Below are 19,866 nucleotides of genomic sequence, written 5' to 3'. Positions count from 1 at the left end.
ATAGTGCGGACTTGTGTCCGCGCGCACCGGGTGTTGGTGCCCAAGCTGCCACACTCGTCACTGACCACACCATCCGTGCCGCACACCCACACTCAGGCCCGTGCCCAGCACCCCATGCACACAGGCCCCCAGCATGGACGCTGCCCACACCGTGTGTGCCCAGGAACAGTCCTCGCTGTGCCTGGCAGATCAGCCGCTCTGGGCACCTGGACCATAGACTACGGGTGGTGGGGACAGTGGGCCAAGTCTGAGGTCTGGCCTTCCACAGCCATTTTTTAAATAGTTGGGGTTTGGGCAAAACCCAGGGACCGTGTGCTCAGTGCACAGGCCCTGAAGTGTAAGCGTGTGTGTGTGTGTGTGTGTGTGGAGGGAACCTGAGAGGCTGGGCGGGTTTTGTTTCTCTGGGACCTTTGGCTGGGGAACTGTAGGAGAGAGAGCCAGGGGCTGGGGCAGCGGCGGAGGGAAGGATTCAGAACAATATTGTGTGCTCTAACCTCGAAACAGGAAGTTTCCCTTTGCCCAGAGCGGGTGGAATTTGATCTTTGGAGGGTTCAAGTTCGTTTTACAGCTGCACTGCAGCAAGGTCTGACGGGGCCTCCTGGCAGCCAAACTGGTTCTGCTGCCTCTGGCTACAGCATTTCCCTTGCCCTCAACTCCAGCCCAAAGGGTAGCCTCTCTCTGAAGTATCTCCAGGGGCTTCCGCAGGACACCCAGCTAATGTCCACGAGACCCCAAGTGCCAGTAGGTCCTCCCTTACATCCTTATTGTACCCTAAGAGCTGCTGGTTTCTGAAAAGATCCATATTGAAAATAGCTACAAAAACACAAATGGCGCCTCTTCCTATGTCAGCCATTGCTATCTCAACGAGTACTAACTACCACCACCACCACCCCCACTACTGCCCCAGCTGACGGGAGCTTACTGAGCACGCTCTGAGTGCCTGGCCCCCCGCGCACACTGTGTCTGTCCCTCACACCACCACACCGGTGACTTCATTTGAATTTTACGGAGGAGGGGCCGGAGCCTCAGGTAGCCAGAACTCGAATCCTCGTAAACGCCGCCATGAAACGCCATCCCCTCCACTGACTCCCACCCAGGCTGCTGTACCTGCGGCCGGTGCCCCGTCACTGCTTCCTGGACCAAAGTCATCAAGCCCGGCATCCTTCTGGGCATCCCTCCTGACGGTCCCCAAAGCCCCCTCTGTTCCCCTCCCTCTCCATCCTAACCACCTTGTCTTGAGGGGAGACCACAGTTCATCTTCCAGCCTTCCTGACTTAACACTGTCTCTCCTCCACCGTTCATGCTCCCGTTCAGAAGCCCTTTAATTCTCCCCGCCTTCATTCATCTCGTTCTTGCCTATTATACTCTCATCTCCTCCGGGCAATGTCTCAGGCCAAGGAGAACGAGTCCTGTTGACTTTGACCTCACGGTGTCCATCTGGGACCTGCTGCCCTTGGACCCGTGTGAGTCAGCTCCTCAGACTCATCTTCTCTTAGCAGAAACGTGGGCTGGGTCTGTAGCCCACGTGGTGACTGCTGGCACGCTCAGCTCCTTGGCTGCCCGCACCCTCGTTCTCATTCTTCCTCTCCGCGTGCAGCCAGAAGGGGAAGTGAGCCCTCGCCGGCTTGGCTCAGTGGATAGAGACTCAGCCTGAAGACCGAAGGGTCCAGGTTTGATTCTGGTCAAAGGCACGTACCTTGGACACAGGCTCAATGCGGGAGGCAACCATAGGTGTGTCTCTCTCACATCGATATTTCTCTCTCTCCCCTTCCCTTCCACTCTCTCTAAAAATCAATGGAAAAATATCCTTGGGTGAGGATTAACAAAGGAAAAAAAAAGAAGGAGAAGGGAAGGGCACCCTGGAATACCTGGCCCTCACCCCTCAACTGGTAAATACTTCGATCTTTCCCAGTCAAGTCAGTTATCACCTTTCTCTGTGCTTCCCAACCTGCCCAGGTAGAGTGGCTCCCTGTGCTCCCTGCATGGCCATGGCCATCCCGCTATACAGGGGCAAGGAGGGTCGTCACAGCTCTGCGCTCCTGCACCAGCAGCTCCGGCCTCTGTGCGCCCTGAGCCGAGCACGGTACCTGGTGCCCAGTAAATGCTCATCCTGCCGCGCCCTGTTCCTCTCCAGCCCTGACCCCTGGCAGCGCCGTGCCTCCTCCCCTACGTGGTCAGCCGTCTCCCTGGCGGAGCGAGGCCCAGCCCCTCTCACCAGACAGCATGCGGCCCCTGCGGGAGGCCTCGGTCGCCAGGGCGCAGGAGATTTCAATCCGCTTCTCCTGCTCCTGCAGCTGGCTCTCTGAGTCCTGGGGCACGTCCACAAGGTCCCCCTCGCCGGCGGGCACCACGTTCTGCATACTGAGGAGGCACAGACACACAGACATGGTGGGGGGACAGGATGTCCTGTGGGGGGGGCCTGTGGACTGAGGTTGGACGGGGGGCCTAGGGCATGTGCAGGCTCTGGTCCCCAGCAAGGCTGTCCCCAGGGATAAGGGGCCCTGACACAACGCATGTTGGGACCCTTATCCACGATGCTTTACGATGAATTAGAAGGTTCAAGTGCACGTTTAGGGCTGCCTGGGAGGGGAGAAGTCACAGAGGCAGCCGCTCGGTGTGTCCAGATGAGAGCATGTGCGTGAGCTCACGGTGCTCTGGGCACCCAAGGGCAGCCCCTTGTCCCACTGGAGGGCCAGGCCCAGATCGCTGCCCTGAGCCACTGCCTCCATTCGCTCCACGCTGGGGGAGGCTGGGGTCCCCTCGGACATGGGTTGGAGTGCTGGTGTCCCCGGTGCCAGGGGGGCAGAAAAACCGGAGATTCCCCCAGGCCAGTTACCTGGACTTGGCAATGAGCGTCTTGATCCTTTCCACCTTCTTCTGCTTCTCCTTCAGCTCCTCGGGGCTCAGGGGCGTGTCCGGCTCCAGGTCGATGTACCGCTCAGGGATGAGGACTTTGTCGGGGGTGGAGAGCTGTGGAGGGACCGCGGTCATCTCTCCCTCCGCCCCTCCCAGGGCCTCCGCCCGCCCGCCCCCCGGACTCCGCTCACCTCCTTGTTGATGTCCACGTCGTAGTGCTGGGGCTCCAGCTCCATCTTGCGAAGCCGGGCGATCTCCTCCCGCGGCGTCTCGTAGGCCTGCCCGCCAGGCTCCTCCGCCCGCAGGGCGGCCTCCAGGTTGGAGATGTCCACCTCATGGATGCTGCGGTGACGACGCACCTGGGGACATGGGCATCTCCATTTCTACCCGTGCCTCCTGGGAGCCCTAACCATGTGTGCCCCCGCTGTCCCTGCCCGGCTCGCTGCCACCCCATGGCTCCCACTGCAGAGCCACCCTGCCTGCTGCCTGCCCGAAGCCTGCCCGCCTGCCAGGACCCGGAGGCAAGACTTCATCAACATTTCTCACCAGCATTCGTCCCCCGCGCCCCTGCCCGCTGTGCCCTTTGTTAGCTCCTGTGGCATACATTTGGGCAGTTGGTTCCGTGTCTTACACTCAGTGTATCTAATCTATTATTATGCAAGTTCCAATCCACCAACTGGAATGTAAACTGTTTGAGGGCAGGATTTATGAGTCACAATTTTTGCATATTTCAGAAAGAAAAATCAGGCAGATGCCTTGGGCTCCTCCCAGCCCTGCGCTTAATGGCTGTGTGGCCCAGGACTCCCTTAATTTCTCGTGGCTTTGTTTCTCTCTCTCTAAGGATAATAGTTCCTAACCCCGAGTTATTGAAAGGACTCGACCAGCGGTTCTCAACCTGTGGGTCATGACCCCTTTGTGGGTCGAACGACCCTTTCACAGGGGTCGCCTAAGACCATCCTGCATATCAGATATTTACATTACGATTCATAACAGTAGACACATTACAGTTATGAAGTAGCAACGAAAGTAATTTTATGGTTGGGTCACAACATGAGGAACTGTATTTAAAGGGCCAGAAGGTTGAGAACCACTGGACTAGACGGAGAACGTGAAAGGGACTGAGAACTGGATTGCGCCATGCAATGCTGAGCTGGCACGATGATCGTCAGGACACTCAGCCCAGTGCCAAGCCCACAGCAAGTGCTCTGGAAAGGGTTGTGAGTGGTGGCCACTTGTGGGTGGTGGATTGCATACTGCCCTCTGATAACTGAATGGTATGTAATTTGTTTCAACCAAGACAATCAAGGCATTCCATGGGTGAGTGAGTTTTCTTTAAACACAAAGGAAACACCCAGCCCGACTGGCGTGGCTCAGTGGTGGAGTGTTGACCAATGAACCAGGAGGTCACGATTGGATTCCCAGTCAGGGCACATGCCAGGGTTGTGGGCTCAATCCAATGTGGGCATGCAGGAGGCAGCCAGTCAATGATTCTCTCTCATCACTGATCTCTCTCTCTCTCTCTCTCTCTCTCTCTCTCATTCCCTCTTTTTCTCTCCCTTTCTTTCTGAAGTCAATACAAATATATATTTAAAAAAAAGAAAAAAGGAAAGGCCTGTAGCAGGATTGATCTCCTTGCCCGGTGGGCAGAAGCCTCCCAGGTCTCCCAGTGCCCAGCTTAGGTCCCCCCCTGGCCCTCCCTCTCTAAGCCCCAGCCTACCCTCAGGACTCCAGCCCAGGCTGGCCACACCCGCACCCGGGAGTAGGCAGTGGTGACCACCGTCAGGCCACGCCTGGGGGTGGCTGGGAGGACCTACCACTTTGTAGGCTGGCCGGGGGCTGGGGTCGGGGGCAGGGCTGGCGGGAAGCTGCAGGCTCCTCCGCTTCTCCTTCATGGAGCCGCTCTGGTGGCGCCGCATGCGGTCGATCTGCTCCTCCACGCTCATCTTCACCTTGCCCTCGCCCGGGAACACCGCACTCTTGGGGCGCTCCTGCTGTGGGGGGAGGCGAGGCTCTGAGAGGTGCAGGTCCTCCACCAGCCTTTCCAGCTGCCCTCATCCCTTAAGGTTTCCCTTCCTTGGGAAGCTTGCCTGCAGTCAGTGGAATAGCGGTCCCCGGAAGCTATGTCCAAGTCCTGACCCCAGGACCTGGGAGTGTGACCTTATTTGGAAATGGGGTCTTTGCAGGTGTGATTAAATTAAGGGTCTCAAGATCATCCTGAATCGGGGCCACCCTAAAACCAATAATGGGTGTCCTCATGGGAGACAAGAAGACACATGGAAGAGGTGATGCGAAGGTGGGGGCAGAGACTGGAGTGATGTGTCTACAAGCCAAGGACACCAAGCAACAACCATCTGCTGTGGTGGCGGTGGGGGGTGTGGCTGGGCCTCCAGTGCAGACTTCTGGCCTCCAGGACTGTGAGAAAATAAACTTCTGTGGGGTAGCTACCAAGTTCGTGGCATTCTGCTCCTTCCCAGCGGCCCCAGGACCCTGACACACTGCTCTGGCCAGCGCACGACTCTGACCACTGGTTTCTGCCACATCCGTGTCTCATCGTCATAATTTTGTTCAGTACTTTTTTTTAAAATCTTTATTGTGCACACATTCCTTGCCCCTTGGCACGTCTCCTTGAAGGAGACCCCCTCGGCTGGGGCTGCTGGCCTTCCTGCTTATTCTGTCTTCCGCCTCCAGCCCTGGGTTTCTCGAATAGGAGCGGCAGATGGTGGACACTCAGGGCCCCTGGGCTCCTGGCCTGGCTCAGGCCCGCCAAGCCCCCAGAGCCCGCAAGCACACTTACCCGGGCAGACAGGCCATTGGGGAGCCCGTTCGCATTCCTCCTCACCACCCCTGCGGGGGTCACCTCTTCCTCAGCGGGCGACTTTGTCCGCGGGGGCACAATGCCAACTGCAGGGAGACAGAGTGGCCAGTGGGCCTCATGGAGAGAGGAAGGCGGAGAGACGGGGCAGGGCTGCTTCTCAGAGAGGCTCAGTCTCAAATGCTCACCCCCCGCCCTCCTCCCCCCCCGCCCCCCCCCGCCTCCTGTGGAGAAGACCGGGCTGGCAGGTGAGCACTCCGTGGGTATGAGTGAGCATCGCCCTGCACTCCTCTCTGACCCTGAGCCTCACTTCTCAGGGAAGATGGGGCAGGAGGTACCTTTGTTGAGAGCTGTCTGCTTGTCTGCCTCCACCTCTTGCCGGGTAGGCACAAGGCTGATGTCCCTAGACGTGTCCGGGGGTGAAGTCTGGTGGGACTCTCTCTTGCTTGGGTCATAGCTTGCCTTGGGCTGGAAGGAAGGATGAGGAGGTGTTTAATGTGCGAGTGACTGCCAGGAACTAGGCCCCGGTGGTAGTTCTTTGTTTAGCAATGGTTGGCATGCAAACCCTTGACAACCCAGGACAGGGCTACTCTGCGTGTGCCAGCTGTGAAGTGGGCAGGGAGGCACCAGGCTGGGCAGGGCGAGGTCCTCGGGGAAGGAGGGCTCACGCCTCCAGGAGGCCCCTCAGCCTGGCCAGTCCCCTCAGCAAGCACCAAGAGCGCGGACTCTCTGTGAGCCAGAGAGGAGGACCATCAGGCCAAGGATTGCGGAGGACGCTGTCTGGATCCTACCCAAGACTTGAGCAAAAGAACCAGGCGAGCTTTGGGACCAGGACTCTGGGGGCAGGAAAGGGGCACTTAGCTTGTGGTTCACAGAATCATGAGACCAGAAGGGGCCTCAGCCATCATCTGCTCCATTCTGTGCCTGCCCCCCGCCCCCGACGCCCTGCACCCCTCCATGCAGTTGAAGAATCTAAGTCCCAGTGAGGACCACAGAGAAAGAAGCCTAGGCCAGAGCTCAGAAATCTCCACTCCAGCCCCGCTGGAGGGCACGGCAGGTCACACACCCTGCCTTCACCTGTGAAATGCAGTGCCGTTCCCGGCCCTGCCCACCTCGCTGGGCAGACCCGCAGGGCTACGCACACACCAGTAGCTGAGATGAGAATACGAGTTTCCCAGTTTCAGGCACAGGACTATTTACTCACCGTGCAACCTCTTCCGAGCCTAACTGCACGCCTCTCCTGGATCTTCGCTAGGGATCCAGGCGAGAGGGGAGGCCAGAACAGGGGAGAGGGGGCCTGTACCCTTACATTCCAGGGGATGGTGAGCCCCAGAGAGGACAGAGACAGAGACAGAGAGAGCAAGGGGGGTTGGGGCCTGGGGTGGACAAGGACAGGACCAGTATGTGTGTGGGGGTCCCTTGAGTCCCATCACCTGGTCATGCTGGTAGGGAGGGGCCATGCCACCACCCATAGCCAGGGGCCCCCAGGAGCCGGGGCACAGGGTAGAGCAGCAACTCATTTCCCCGTTGTCCACAGAAAGCAAAGAGGGGAAAGGGGCCGTGTGAGTGTCCCCGCCAGCCCTTTCCTTATTCCAGAGTTTGACCAGACAGAGGGCCCAGCAGAAGTTCAGTGCGGGGGGTGAACACTGGCACGGAGAAGTGACTCCCTGCCCCACCTTGCCCCTCGCCTGGCCTTCTGCCCCGTTCCCTCCGCCCCTGCCCTCCAGGACCCAAGGGTGCTGGGTACCTGGCCCCTGGCGGTCTCGCCACTGCAGTGCCAGGAAGGGGAGTTGGGGTATGGCCAGAAGTGGCTCTCGCTAGGGAGTGGAGGCACGGTGGGAGGAGACTCCAGGGGCACGTAGGCTTTGGGGAGGGGGGGCCGCGGTGGGCCGGGCTCCTGAGGCAGAGAGAAGCCAGAGCATTAGGAGAAGCGAGAGCAGGCGCTGTGAGAGCAGGAGAAAAGAGCGTTAGCAGAGGCAGACGCCACCGCGGAGACCCGGGGCCCTGGACCCAAACTCCCACCTGTGGCCTGGACACGGCTGCCTGCAGAGCCGGCTCCCTTCCCTGAGCCACCTGCGCACCACGCCCATCACTCCCCAGCTCTTTTCCAAAGTTCTCTCCTCACTGCCTCACCGTCACTCCGACACCTCCCCACCCTGTACCTGTGCTCCCCCAGCCCCTCTGCCTGCAACGGCCTGGTCCTCTACCTGTGCCAACACCTCAGGCCCAGTTCCAGTCCCATCCTCTCTGGAACAGCGTAGCATTTACGGTCTGAACCACGTGGTTCAGCACTGAGACATGCAGCGCCACGTGCCTGAGGCTGGTTTGCTGTCTATCGGCCTCGGTCCCCACTGGGGGCTGGCTCTCTGAATGGAGGTCGTGGGCATGCAGGGGTACCCCGACAGGGCCTCCTGCCACCCTCGCCCGCCATAGAGCCTGTAAACACTTGCTTATCAACTGACTAGGAAACTGTCCCCCAGACCTCACCCTGTCACCCCCTGGATTTAAATTCCGATCAAGTGCTTAGTATCTTTGCTCCCTGTCCTGGTGCTCCGGAAGGAGGCCAGGGAAGCCGGTGAAGACGAGAGCAGGCACAGGAGAAATGGGGGGGTAGATCACACACTGGAGGTGAGAACGGCCCCGCAGGCAGAGGCACTGGGACTGCAGGCCTCTGGGGAGGATGGGGCACAGAATCTGTGTAGTTTCAGGCAAATGAGGACCTGGTCCTCCCTCCCCCGTTCACCGCCTACTCCATTTCATCAGCTTACCTCATTGGACCCGGACTTGGTGGGGGAGCCCTGCGAGCCAGACACCAGGGAAAAGGGGCTCAGGGGGCTGGTGAGGCTGGCGGAGCTGAGAGGGCTGGCAGGGCTGTTGGAGCTGTAGGTGGTTGAGGGGCCAAGGCCTCCTTGGGGAAAACAAGAGGAGGAAGATGAGGGTGGGCAGGGGTGTGGCCTGGGGTATGTATGGGCTATGTAGGTGGAGAGGGCAGGGAGGATTCAAGGACTTGGGAGGGTCCCCGGAGCCTGCCAGAGGGACTTCTATATGGGCTGGGTCACAGCTGGGAGCTGCGGCACAGGGGAGAGGATGTCAAAGCAAGCCGGCCCAAGGTCCCAAGGCTGAAGGAGGACACTAAGGTAGAGGCCTCAGACCACCCAGGGGCCCGGGGGTTTCGGGGCCGGGGACGCCCAGCTGCTCTTTGACCTTTTCTGGGGAGAAAATCTTGGGTATCAGGGTCAACAGCATCTCTAAGTCTGTTCTGGGGAGGGGAGGATAAGGGTGTCCCACCCGCCACCCCCGGGGCCCCGGGGAAGACTTTGGAGCCCTGAGAGGCCGTGGCTGGTTCTGAGCAGAGTGAGGGCCTAGAGCAAGCGTGCCAAACTTGCGGCTGGCAGGCCGCATGCCTCATGTATTTAAACCCTCTGGTCACGAGTTTGACATGCTTGGCCTAGAGCAGCGGTTCTCAACCTGTGGGTCGCGACCCCTTTGGGGGTCGAATGACCCTTTCACAGGGGTCGCCTAAGACCATCGGAAAACACATATATAATTACATGTTGTTTTTGTGATTCGTCACTATGCTTTAATTATGTTCAATTTGTAACAATGAAATTGGCGGTCACCACAACATGAGGAACTGTATTAAAGGGCCGCGGCATTAGGAAGGTTGAGAACCACTGGCCTAGAGGGTGAGCACGCAGGTGTGGGAGGAGCCAGGGCACTGGGCGTTCCTGGTGAAGCAGAGGCCCGAGGCTGGCAGGGGAGGGACCCACCTCTGTGCTTGGCCGTGTCCGTGCCCCGGGACGGGTTATTCTTCCTGAGCCCCTCCATCACGTCCTGGATCCTCCAGATCTCCTTCTGGATTTGCCGGTTGAGCACCTCGTTCTGCAACAGCCACAGAGCAGGTCAAAGGAAGTGACTGCTGAGGAGTGTCCCAGCCCTTTCCCCACCTCCCTTAAACCAGCAGCAGGCAGGAGCCCTATGCACGAGGGAGTGTAAACACACACACACACACACACACACACACACACACACTCACACACACCCTCCAGCACATTCGCCGCTCTCAAGGGCAGCCTCTGTGTCCTCAGCCTCTATGAAACGCAGCTCTGAATGCCAAGGAGAGGACTCTGTCATCAGAGGAAAGAGCCCCCTTAGGTCAACCTGAGGACTCGGAACCAAAAGAGAGTGGGGACCCGCCCCCAGAGCCCCTGGGGGAGACAGGTCCTGGCGTGGAGGCCCCGCAGGCGGACATTCCAGGGCAGCCCGCTCTCCAGGCTAAGCTCCAGTTTCCCGGTTTTCTTCAGCTCCAGGTAGCTCTTCGGTAATGCCCACCCCCAGCATATGCCTAAATGCTCATGGGTTATACTCGATGACAGCACCCACTCTTTGAAAAGTGATGGCCACCTCTGATTGAGCACCTCCACCCGGGCACCGAGCTCAGTGCTGTGCAGACACTAACCCGCTCTGGCTGCACGGCTCTATGAGGCGAGGGCGGCAGCTGTCCCCACGTCCGAGGAGAAGGGACTCAGCCCAGCCACCTGTAAGTTGTGCGACCACCACCTGAACCTGGGTCTGTTTGCTCCAAGAGCTGGTGCTCTTGCTCACACTCCCCTACCTCCTAAAGTCGCCCACCGACCACCTGGGTCCTCGGACCAGGCCTTTGCCTCACTCCACCTAACGAGCTGCAAGGCTAGGGTGGTAAGTTCTGTTACCAGGAGGAAACAGGAGGAAAACCGGGGAAACCAGGGCTTAACCTCACCAGAGAAACAGGGCTTGCAACGCCAGCGAGAGAGGAGGCACGGAGGTGCGTGCTGAGCAGAGAAAAGACAGACGGAGGCAGAGAACAAGATGCCCACGGTCAGCGTGCCCAGCCGCTGCCTCCAGACAGGGCTTCTAACAAGTCCCTGAAAGGAGGTTTCCTCCTACCCAAATGCCTGAGTGTAGCCCGCACTGCCTACCCTTCTGACGTCCCGAGGGAGGTTTATATCGATCGTGTATTGATATTTATGTCTGTTCAGTCCTTCAGTCATACAACACCTGACATCTAGCACGCGCCTCTGCTTCTCCTTGGCTCATGCCCTGTCATTGGGTGGAACTGAAGAACCGCACGCTATCCTCATCCTGGAATTTAGAGTCCCTTTGAAGTGGCCTGAACCTGGTCTTTTGTCTCAGAAACCAACCCCTCGTCTGAAGTCTGAAATCTCTAAAGCAGGAGAGGAAGCCACTCTGGTCTCTTCTGGCCACAAGGACAAGGGAAGACCCACAGCACATGCGGACCGCTCCCCCTCCCCTGCCCAGGGCCCTGGTCACCTGGATGTCCAAGTTGAGCTGTTCCCAGAGGTCGTCGTGCAGGGCAGAGACCTCCGACTCGAGGCTCTCGTACTCTGTGGTGCTGTTGGTCAGGGCCTGCACGGGGAGCAGCGGTTACTGAGAAAGCAGCTCGCCCAGCATCCCTCATCCTGCGACTGGGCCTGGGGCCAGGGGCCAGAGGCCGGCGGATCTGGGGAGGGCCGGGAGGAGAGCGCGCAGGCCTGCGACATGCGAATGACAGCCAAGCACCAGCCTTACAAGAGGTGCCACAGCCCGCCCTGCTGCAAACCGAAGAGAAAATAGCATCCTCTCCAGACATGTGGCCAGGCCGGAGCGGGGAGCATCGCGCCGTCACCCTCCTGCTCTCCCAGATCGAGCCATGGAAAGCGGAAGATAAAGGGAAAAGAGACGGAGGGAAGCGCTGTGCCTCTGGAGGTTTGCTCTCCTCTCTGGGCCATGCTCTCTGGGGGCTTTTGCTGCTGCCCTGAGAGCTATTACCCAGGCCGTCAGCTGGGAGGGTCTGCCCTGGGCCCACCAGGATGACCAGGCAGCAGCATTGCTGCCAGGGTCCAGGTTCTCCAGGGGAGAAGACAGCAACCGGGGAAATAAGTGGCCTCAATTGCACACCGTCCTGGGGCAGGTATAGTTGGTGGAAAGTTTGCCAGTTCCTTGGAGACTGTGGGGCGAGCAGCCTGGCTTACCGGCTGTCTCTTTGCACAGCAGAGCTCTGGTTTTTGTTTGTGTCCCTCCCCAGGAGCACCCTGCTCTGGCCCTCTGGGGAGAACTGGGATTCGGGGAGCCCCGCCGGGGAGGGGGGGGAGGGGGGGAGGGGAGGCTCTCCTGGCAGGTGCAGACCCGCTCTGGTTTCCGTGGTTACCTACCGTGGTTGCCTGAGACAGCTCCACCCGGATGTTGATGAGCTGGTTCTGCAGGGACTCTTTCTTGTGCAGCAGCTTCTCTGGGTAGGCGGGCTGGCTCCCAAACATCTCCAGCTCCTGGTGGGTCCCCATCAAGGCACTTTCCAGGCTCTCCTGAGGAAAGGCGGGGTGGGGTGGGTGGGGAGGGGCTGTGAGTGGTCCTGAGCGCCCCTCTTTTGGGCTGTTAGCTACCCAGACCGGAGCCCTAGAGGCCCAACCAGGCCGGTTGGTGGAGGTTGTCCTCACCCTGCCTGAGGCTGCCCAGGAGAGTAAGGGCAGGACAGCAGTTCATGGAGGGCGAAGCTCTCAGCTTAGTCAAGATGGAGATGGCAGCCCACACCTTCTCCCCCAGCTCTCCCCCACCAGCTGCCCCCACTCCAGGCCACCCCTTGGTCTCACCTTCTCAGCTCGGAGCTGCTGCACCAGCCGGTCCTGCTCCCTCACCACCTTGTTCTGCTCACACAATTTGCCCAGCAACTTCTGGGGTCCCGAGGGAGTGGGGGGCAGGAAGGGAGAGAGAAGGGGGTGAAGGACACGATTTGATGGGGACCTGAGACTTGGGTTGGCAGGGCCCGACCTCTGGATACCGCCTCCTTTCCCCTGCAGAGAAGCCTAGCCTTTCACCTTGACTTGGGAAACTCCTGGGAACAGGAAGGTGGTCTTGACCTTGGGAGATTCCCTAGGAACCCACTGGGAGGGGAAGTGTGTTTATTCTCTAAGGAAGTGAGTCAGCTTGAGAGAAGAGAGGGCTGAACGCCAAACGTGAGGCTCCTACATTCCCATCCTCCCAGGTCTTCCAACTCATGAGGGCTGGGGCGAGAACGTGGCCTGGCCCTCCAGGCCTCCTAGGTGATATGGACTCAAGGAGTAGGTAGGGTGTTTGGACAACTCTCTCTGAAACCCAGTAAACAATGTAAACTGGCTCCATGGTCCACACCACCTTTTCTCCCCTCCCCTCGCCAGGGTCTCAGGATGGCTGACGCTGGGGTCCCTCAGAGGTCTGGTCCTCGCCTGAATGGAACCTCTCCCAGGCGTGCTGGGCAGATCTGCTCCCCAGACAAGCCAGTGGAGGTGGAGAGAAAGCAGGTGAGGCCACACTTCTCTTCCGGAGGGACTTGTGCTTTCCTACGTGCACAGCTCTCCTCATGCCATTCCTCACATACCCCAGCAGCTCCTTTCCCCGGAACCAGATCATGCCTCTGGGCCTTTTAGCTCAAGGCCAGCTCGCATGCCACCTGTTTTGACCCTGACCTACCAGCCCACATGGTCTCACTCCTGCAGACCCTGTTATCGGGCTGTTCGTATATGAATCATCTGCTGCCACCTACTGGCACCTGGTGTCTGCCGCTACCCTGAAGCTCCCGGAGGGCTGGGGCACAGCCATGTTCTTCTTTCCAGTTACCTAGGGACTACGACTGACCTCCTAGCAAAGTCTGAGTTCCTGCAGGAAGCAGATCCCACGGCTGGAGACACGGGGCCTGGGGCTCAGGGGGAAACACACAGCCAGAGTGGGAGGCAGGGGGAGGGGGGAGAATGGGAAAAGAAGGGCGGGGGGGAGGCACAGGAAGAATGCTGTCTTTGCAGTGAGAGAGAACATGAATCGCATGTGTGAAGAGCCGTGAGGAGAGAGATGGATGGAGGAGCTGGAGGGCGAGAAGAGCAGCGGGAGGGTGGAGTGGACAGAGGGAGCAGGAGCGCTGCTCTTACGTCTGTGTCCTGCTCGTTTAACTTGTAGGTGTGGGCGCTGTCCCGGAACACTTCTGGGTACGGAGGGACCTGCGGGAACAGGAGGCCGGTGACTGCAGCAGGGCACAGAGGGCATGCGGAGGTGGGAAAGCAACAACCCTTGCTCCATTTTTGCCAGAGACCATCGGACACCACCTCTGGTAGCTTCCACCTGGGCCCCTGAGCTGAGCTAACTCTCTGTGCCCTGGCTGGGAAGCCTGGGGCGGCCTGGTCTAGGCTCCATCCCAATGGTCCTAGGCCCATTCTAGAAGCAGAGGCACTGCTCAGCTCTTGCTGTCTCTTCTTCCCAAAGCTACTGCTGAGAGGGACTCCAAGGGTGTGTAGCTCCCAGAGGGCTTGTGGGTAACAACCAGGAGAACAACAGTTACCCTTCAGCTGTGTTTGAGGATCAGACACGGGAGAACGGAATGAGCATCGGGAATACTTGAGACCTAGCAGATTGAACACCAGTCACAGGGCTGGTGCCTGAACCAGGACTGATACACACACAGAAGTGTCTCTGGGTCCAGGACATGCTCCCTGCCTCCATGACGCATCCAGTAACCACAGCGCCCTTTTCACACCGTTGGCCTGGGATGGTTCCCTGTCACACACCCATGCCCTCATCCCCAGTAATGTCTGCGGAGAAGATACCAAATATAAAATAGAAGCCCTGGACATTAACAAAGCAGATCTGTGATCCCTGGCAGGCATGAGATGTCGGTGCTATTTTGATGGTTTGGGAAATGGGCCTTGGGTTTATCCATGAACATGAAGAATGACGGAAACACAGTGGCATTAACGGAGGGAGATCGGGCTGAGCCTGGGAGATGAGGCCTGGCAGGTGAGTGGGCTGGGCGGAGCAAGCCCCATCCCAGGTGGGTGGACTGGACCATGCACAAGCAGCTGACATGGCGTTGACAGGGCTCATGCTGCCAGCAGAGGTCTTACTTGCATGAAGAGCTGGGCCCTGGGGGAGGAGCTCTCCACCATGCGGTTCACCATACTGATCAGAGTCTCACTCTCACTCATCTGCAGCAGAGGAAGGAACGGACGATTCAAACTCAGACTCACAGAGAGACGCCTCCCCCACACCCTCCTGTGCTCGCCTGCCGGGACACAGAACAGGGCGGGTCCTCTTGGGGGCTCCAGCACCCTCTCGTTGGCCTCTATTTGGCCTCACCCATCACTCTTCCTCTGTGAACTCCATCTCAGGACCAGCCCTGAAGCTTCCCTGAGGAAAGGCCACAGAAGGGAGCTGGGAGGTCCCTGCGCCCTTGCTCACAGCTCTGAGATGTCCCAGCCCAATGACGCTTCCCCAGGGTTCCTGAGGACGATGGGTCTCGCCCACATTGGTCAAGTCGGTCATCTCCTTGCCCCAGCTCTCATGTCGCACACTGCTTTGGTCAAGGACCACACAGGCAGCGGCAAAGGCCAGTCGCCCACAATTTGAACTGAATGAAACAACTGGAGAGGAACAGCTGCCTCTGGAGGGGCCTCCCAAACACCTAGGCACAGGTCTCTCGTCCCAACCCCTGCCCACCTCTTGGCTCTAGAGTAGAAAGGATTGCTAAACATGGTTTCCAGAGCTGGGCTGGTAGCATCCATGCCGATCTTGGATGACGCTAGGGAGCAAATAAGGAGGCCAAAACAAGCAAGCCATGTTAAAGGGACACCGGATATTGGAACACTGCTCTCCCAACACGTTATCTTACGTTTCAAGCATCATTGGGAACATGGGGGGCGGGGGGAGACTATTTGGCAAATGAAAAAGAAAGAAAGGTGAGGGAGGGATGGAGGGAAAGAGAGGGGATGAGCCAAACATAACAACCAGAAATGCCATCATTTCCCCCACTGGTTCCAGGGTGATGGCATCAAAAAGTGAACATATTAGGGAGCGTCCTTGGCTATGTCCCTTTAACTTAATTCATCTGCAGGAGTAGGCAGCAGAGAGGAGGAGCACAGGAAAAGCTTTTTAGGGAGAAGTGAGTAAGGGAAGGGATAGGGCCACCTTAGGGCAGATCTTCTGGGTTCTCAGTTCAGGAGGCCCCCCATTTCAGCCCCTGTCTTGCTAATCGTTATTGGACCCACGTGTGTCTTCCTTGCACCATTTGGGTGGCAGTCCAGATTCGGCCTTGCTTCCGTGTGCCGTGGATGGTGAGGGGCACCCGCCCACCCATTTGCAGGTCCCGCAGCATTTTAAAAGGCTTTCTGAGAATCTGGTTTTCCTGCCTCATTAGCCTAATTGGGAATTTTCTTCTATGGCATAAATTGTCACTTAAAAGACATTCAAAAGAGCGATTGTAACATGAGGCCGAGTCTTTGTGAAATGGGTAAGTCAGCAGGACATCAACCACACTGTAGGGTCTGAGCTAGAGTTGATCCTTGCCTTCTTGGAGCCTGTGTGTGTGTGTGTGTGTGTGTGTGTGTGTGTGTGAGAGAGAGAGAGAGAGAGAGAGAGAGGGAAAGAGAGAGGGAAAGAGAGAGAGAGAGAGATTGTATTTACTGTGCATGGGGTGTGCACATGGGTGAATGTTGACATCTGCTACCTGTGTGTCATGCCTGCGTCCTGTGTGTGATGTGTGGATGGCGTGTGGATGTGTGGATGGAAGACAAGGCAGATCTACCAATACATCGGCTATGAGAGGGCAGGGAGGCCAGGCCCTTCCTGGATGCACACTGGTCTCATCCCTGGCCCCTCCCCCCCCACCCCCTCCCACCAGCCAGCGGACCTGGAGAAGAAAGGAGAGAAGCAGGACTGGCCCCACCCAGGCCTGTACCCACCCTGGTGTGACTCGAGCTCTTTCAGCCCAGGTGGGGCCTGTCTCTAGGAAGATTCCTGGGTACCATCCTCTGTCTCTCTAGACTCCTGGGTACCATCCTCTGTCTGAGAGAGCACCTAGCCCAGTGCCTTATACATAATAAGGGCGCTCAGTAATATTTGAAATTGAGTTTTAGAAGAAAAAGAACAATAAAATAAGCAGAGCAGCAATGACCACTTATTGCCAATGCCTGATAACGCGCTCTCAAACGCATTCTTACTCGATTCCCCTGATACCTCTGGAGGCAGGGAGGGCAGGTTCTGTGATGACTTTTATAATGGAGAAAGCAAAGGCCCAGAGAGACTAGAGACATTTTCAAGGTAATAAAACAACAACAAAGCAAAATCCTTGTAAATGGCAGAGCTGGAACTGAAGTGCAGTGTCTGACTCTGTGCTCGGGAGGCTTATCATGTCAAACCGCCTCTTAATATCTAGGATATCTGTTTATTGAGGAGGACAACTCCAAAAGGTTATTTCTGAAGCCCCGCCCCTCTGGGCGGACAGAGGCCCCAGTAGAGGCACTGCTGTCTGCCCTGAATAACCGGACAGCCAGGCACCGTGGACGGGCCGCAGGGAGGAGAGCCTGCCCGGGGCCCAGGGCACAGCAGACCCAGCTCTGGGGCTGGGGGTCAGGGCTTCCAGGCCTGCTCAGGCTTGGCCTCCCGGTTATCCACGGACCGGACACCCTCAGGGACTGGGCAACACCATGCTGCTTTCTGGAACTAACTGCAAGGTCCTTGCGGGCTGGGAGCCCTCCCTGCTGATGGGCATGCAGGTGTCAGCGCTTCCCGTGCCCAAGGCCTTCTGTGAGGAAGAGTGACGAAGACATGAGGCCCAGTGAGGCGCCTGTCACGTGCTGTGACTAGACCCATCCACAGTCATGGTTATCGCCTCTGATGCCATGCTTCTGCTTCTTTCGACAGCTCCGAGAGCACAAAACCACCCCGATGAGGTGTGACCCCAGCTTCTTCATTTACTAGATGTTTCCGCAGCTGTAAACCAGGTCACAGCTCAGACTCCTATTCCACTCTGCCATGCACCAGCTGTGTGCCCTCAGCCCACTTTCTAGCCTCTCTGAGCTTTAGCTTTACCAGTTATAAAAGGGGATCATCAGAGCACCCCCCTTGCAGGGTTTCCATCAAGATTAAATGAGTTAGGTTCTGTGAAGTGCTTAGAATAGCATGGAGCACAGAGGAAGCACCCAATTCTGGTCGCTGCGGCCACTGTTGTGGCTATTACTACCATATGATGTTCCCCACCGCCCCAGGCTGCCTCCCGTGATTTGTAGCACAGATCTGAGCACGGGAGGATGTGCTCAGAGAAATGCCCGGCGTGCTGACCCCTGGCTGTGAGTGTCACCGCCCCCTGAGCCTACAAGGCCAGGTGGCCAATGGGCAGAGAGCCCAGGAGCCCGGCCCAGGCAGCCCATGGCTTCCATCCCGTGGGAACAATCGCTGCCTCTTCAGGACGCTCATCTGTGAAACTGGGTTGAAACGACTCCCTCTGTCCACCATACGCTGTGATGTATGTGAACTAACAAATATACTGAATCGATAGGGTTTTTTGAACCATCCTCGGACAAGTCTGTCATCCTGTTTACAAACTGCAGAGTCTAACAGGGTCATTTCCCAGATTCCCGCTGAACTAAACCCTAGCATGTTAGGCCCAAGCATCTCATCTGTGCTACTCTCTCCAGCAAAGATGCAAATTCCCGCCTTCCCCTGGGGGCAGTCCCATCTGGCTGAACAAACAGGAGGTGGCATTCATTATTCATGGGGCCATTTATATTCTCCTTCCCCGGGAAACTCCCAGCTGCCCTAAAAAGCTTGGAAGGGAAGGGGTGTGAAGGCGCAAACCAAAATATAGGCCACTTTGTTGTGTCCTGGTTGTGCCAACAAAGGCTGTCAGATGGATGGAAGATGAGCAGGCGCGGAGGAGGCGGGAAGGCGCGGGGGTGGCGAGGGGGCACCAGCTCTGCCTACCTGCTGATCCAAATACTCTAGGTTTCTTTGCAACTGAAGGTCTAAAAGTTCATCCTACCCGGAACCCGAGGCCCAACGGCAACACAAACAAACAGGAACAGGACAAAAGAAAACAACAAAAAGGAAGCAAAGCAGTTAAGAGTTAGCTGGGCAAGGACAGAGGCCTCTCTGCCGGGGAGTCCTGGGGAGGGGTGGGCGAGGATGTGGGCAGGCGCGGGAGCCGCCTGCTGGACTGCCCAAGCCAGCCAGGGAGACACGGGGCCCCTTGGGGCTCCCCGGTCGGCGGGCCCTCCCAGGTGAGGAGGAGCCACTGCGTGGTCCGGTCAGCGCCTCCAGCAGATGTTGCACAGTTTCCTGGGGAATCTGCTGTTTCTGGGTGGGCGCGTTTACGTGGGTAAGGCTGGGGTTTGGACGCTGGCAGAGGAGGAGAGGGTACGGAGGTGCAGCCCTCCCTGCCCGGCCTCCTCCACCCTGGCCTCCAGGTGCTGTGCAGGGAGGGGGACAGCAACAGGCCTGGGGGATGCCGGTTCGGCCACCCCTCAGCTCTAGCTCTCCAGGTGGAGACAAAACTTCTTAGGAAAAGACACAGTAGAGGGAGAGGAACGAGGAAACGATATGGGACATCTCTTCTCCCCCAGCCCTGCCAGCCTCCTTCCCCAGAGCGGCATTCCAGGCCAGGACAAACGGAAGCAGGTGCACTTGGGGGGAAGGGGTGTGAGGCCATGCCTGCTGGGAGTTCTAGCCCGAATGGCTTCCCGGCCGGCAATCTGAGCCCCTGTCCAGGCCCCCGGACGAGCTGCAGGGTTGCTCTGAGGCCAGAGGCTCAGGACATCACAGTGTTCCAGATCTGTCCTTGCGTCTCTGCCCTGTGCCACAGGGAAGGGGCAACTGGCACCAAACTCTCCTGGGGTCAGAGTCCTGGCTGAGAGGAAGGAGGTATCCAGAGGCTACTAACAACCACATGGGCCAGGCAGCGGGCACAGAGCCCTCCCGGGAGGGAGGAGCGGTCCTGAGGGGAGTGTGGGGGAGGAGAGGACGTACCATCTTATCGTGAACCGTGGGGGGTGGTGGGTAGTTGTAGGGGTACAGTCCTGCAGGGACTGGCCGCCTGTCTCCCAGGTAATCATACTGGAAGAGAAAGGGGATTGGAGAGGTGAGAGGGTCCGGCTGGGACGTGGACTTCCCCACCAACTGAAGTTCAAGGTTAATGTATATCCTGTCCCAGAGCAGATTCCAAACTCAAATGGACAGCCTTGCTCCAGTGCGAGATCCTGGCAATGACCTGTTCAGTCCTGCAGATCTGAACACCAGAGCCCTCTCTGCCCTCTTATAGAGAACGAGGGTTCTTGGCATAATCTGGCCACGGGCACAGACAGCAACGTTCCTACGTAGGGGGCAAAGCACGTCCCCCAGGGCAGCTCTCCTGGGGACGGAACCACAGG

General features: G+C 58.1%; 1 protein-coding gene across 1 annotated transcript in view; it reads right to left on the bottom strand.

Moving 5' to 3' along the window:
- The window catches only part of PLEKHA6 (pleckstrin homology domain containing A6), a 63,333-nt gene that overhangs the window by 28,277 nt on the left and 15,190 nt on the right, over positions 1–19,866 (bottom strand). Inside the window, exons 8-22 of the mRNA XM_081112398.1 lie at positions 19,466–19,552; positions 14,572–14,652; positions 13,603–13,671; positions 12,295–12,375; positions 11,860–12,009; positions 10,979–11,074; positions 9,439–9,550; positions 8,437–8,576; positions 7,416–7,565; positions 6,007–6,136; positions 5,651–5,757; positions 4,671–4,847; positions 3,048–3,215; positions 2,837–2,970; positions 2,216–2,361 (exon numbers count right to left, since the gene is read on the bottom strand). Of these exons, the coding sequence (XP_080968524.1) occupies positions 2,216–2,361; positions 2,837–2,970; positions 3,048–3,215; positions 4,671–4,847; positions 5,651–5,757; positions 6,007–6,136; positions 7,416–7,565; positions 8,437–8,576; positions 9,439–9,550; positions 10,979–11,074; positions 11,860–12,009; positions 12,295–12,375; positions 13,603–13,671; positions 14,572–14,652; positions 19,466–19,552 (1,828 nt within the window). The remainder of the gene's footprint in view (positions 1–2,215; positions 2,362–2,836; positions 2,971–3,047; positions 3,216–4,670; positions 4,848–5,650; positions 5,758–6,006; positions 6,137–7,415; positions 7,566–8,436; positions 8,577–9,438; positions 9,551–10,978; positions 11,075–11,859; positions 12,010–12,294; positions 12,376–13,602; positions 13,672–14,571; positions 14,653–19,465; positions 19,553–19,866) is intronic.

Source organism: Myotis nattereri, assembly GCF_964212035.1.
Source record: "Myotis nattereri genome assembly, chromosome: 18".
NCBI classification, from domain to species: domain Eukaryota; kingdom Metazoa; phylum Chordata; class Mammalia; order Chiroptera; family Vespertilionidae; genus Myotis; species Myotis nattereri.
The sequence above is the reverse complement of the archived record's forward strand: the minus strand, read 5'-3'. Positions and strand labels throughout refer to the sequence as shown.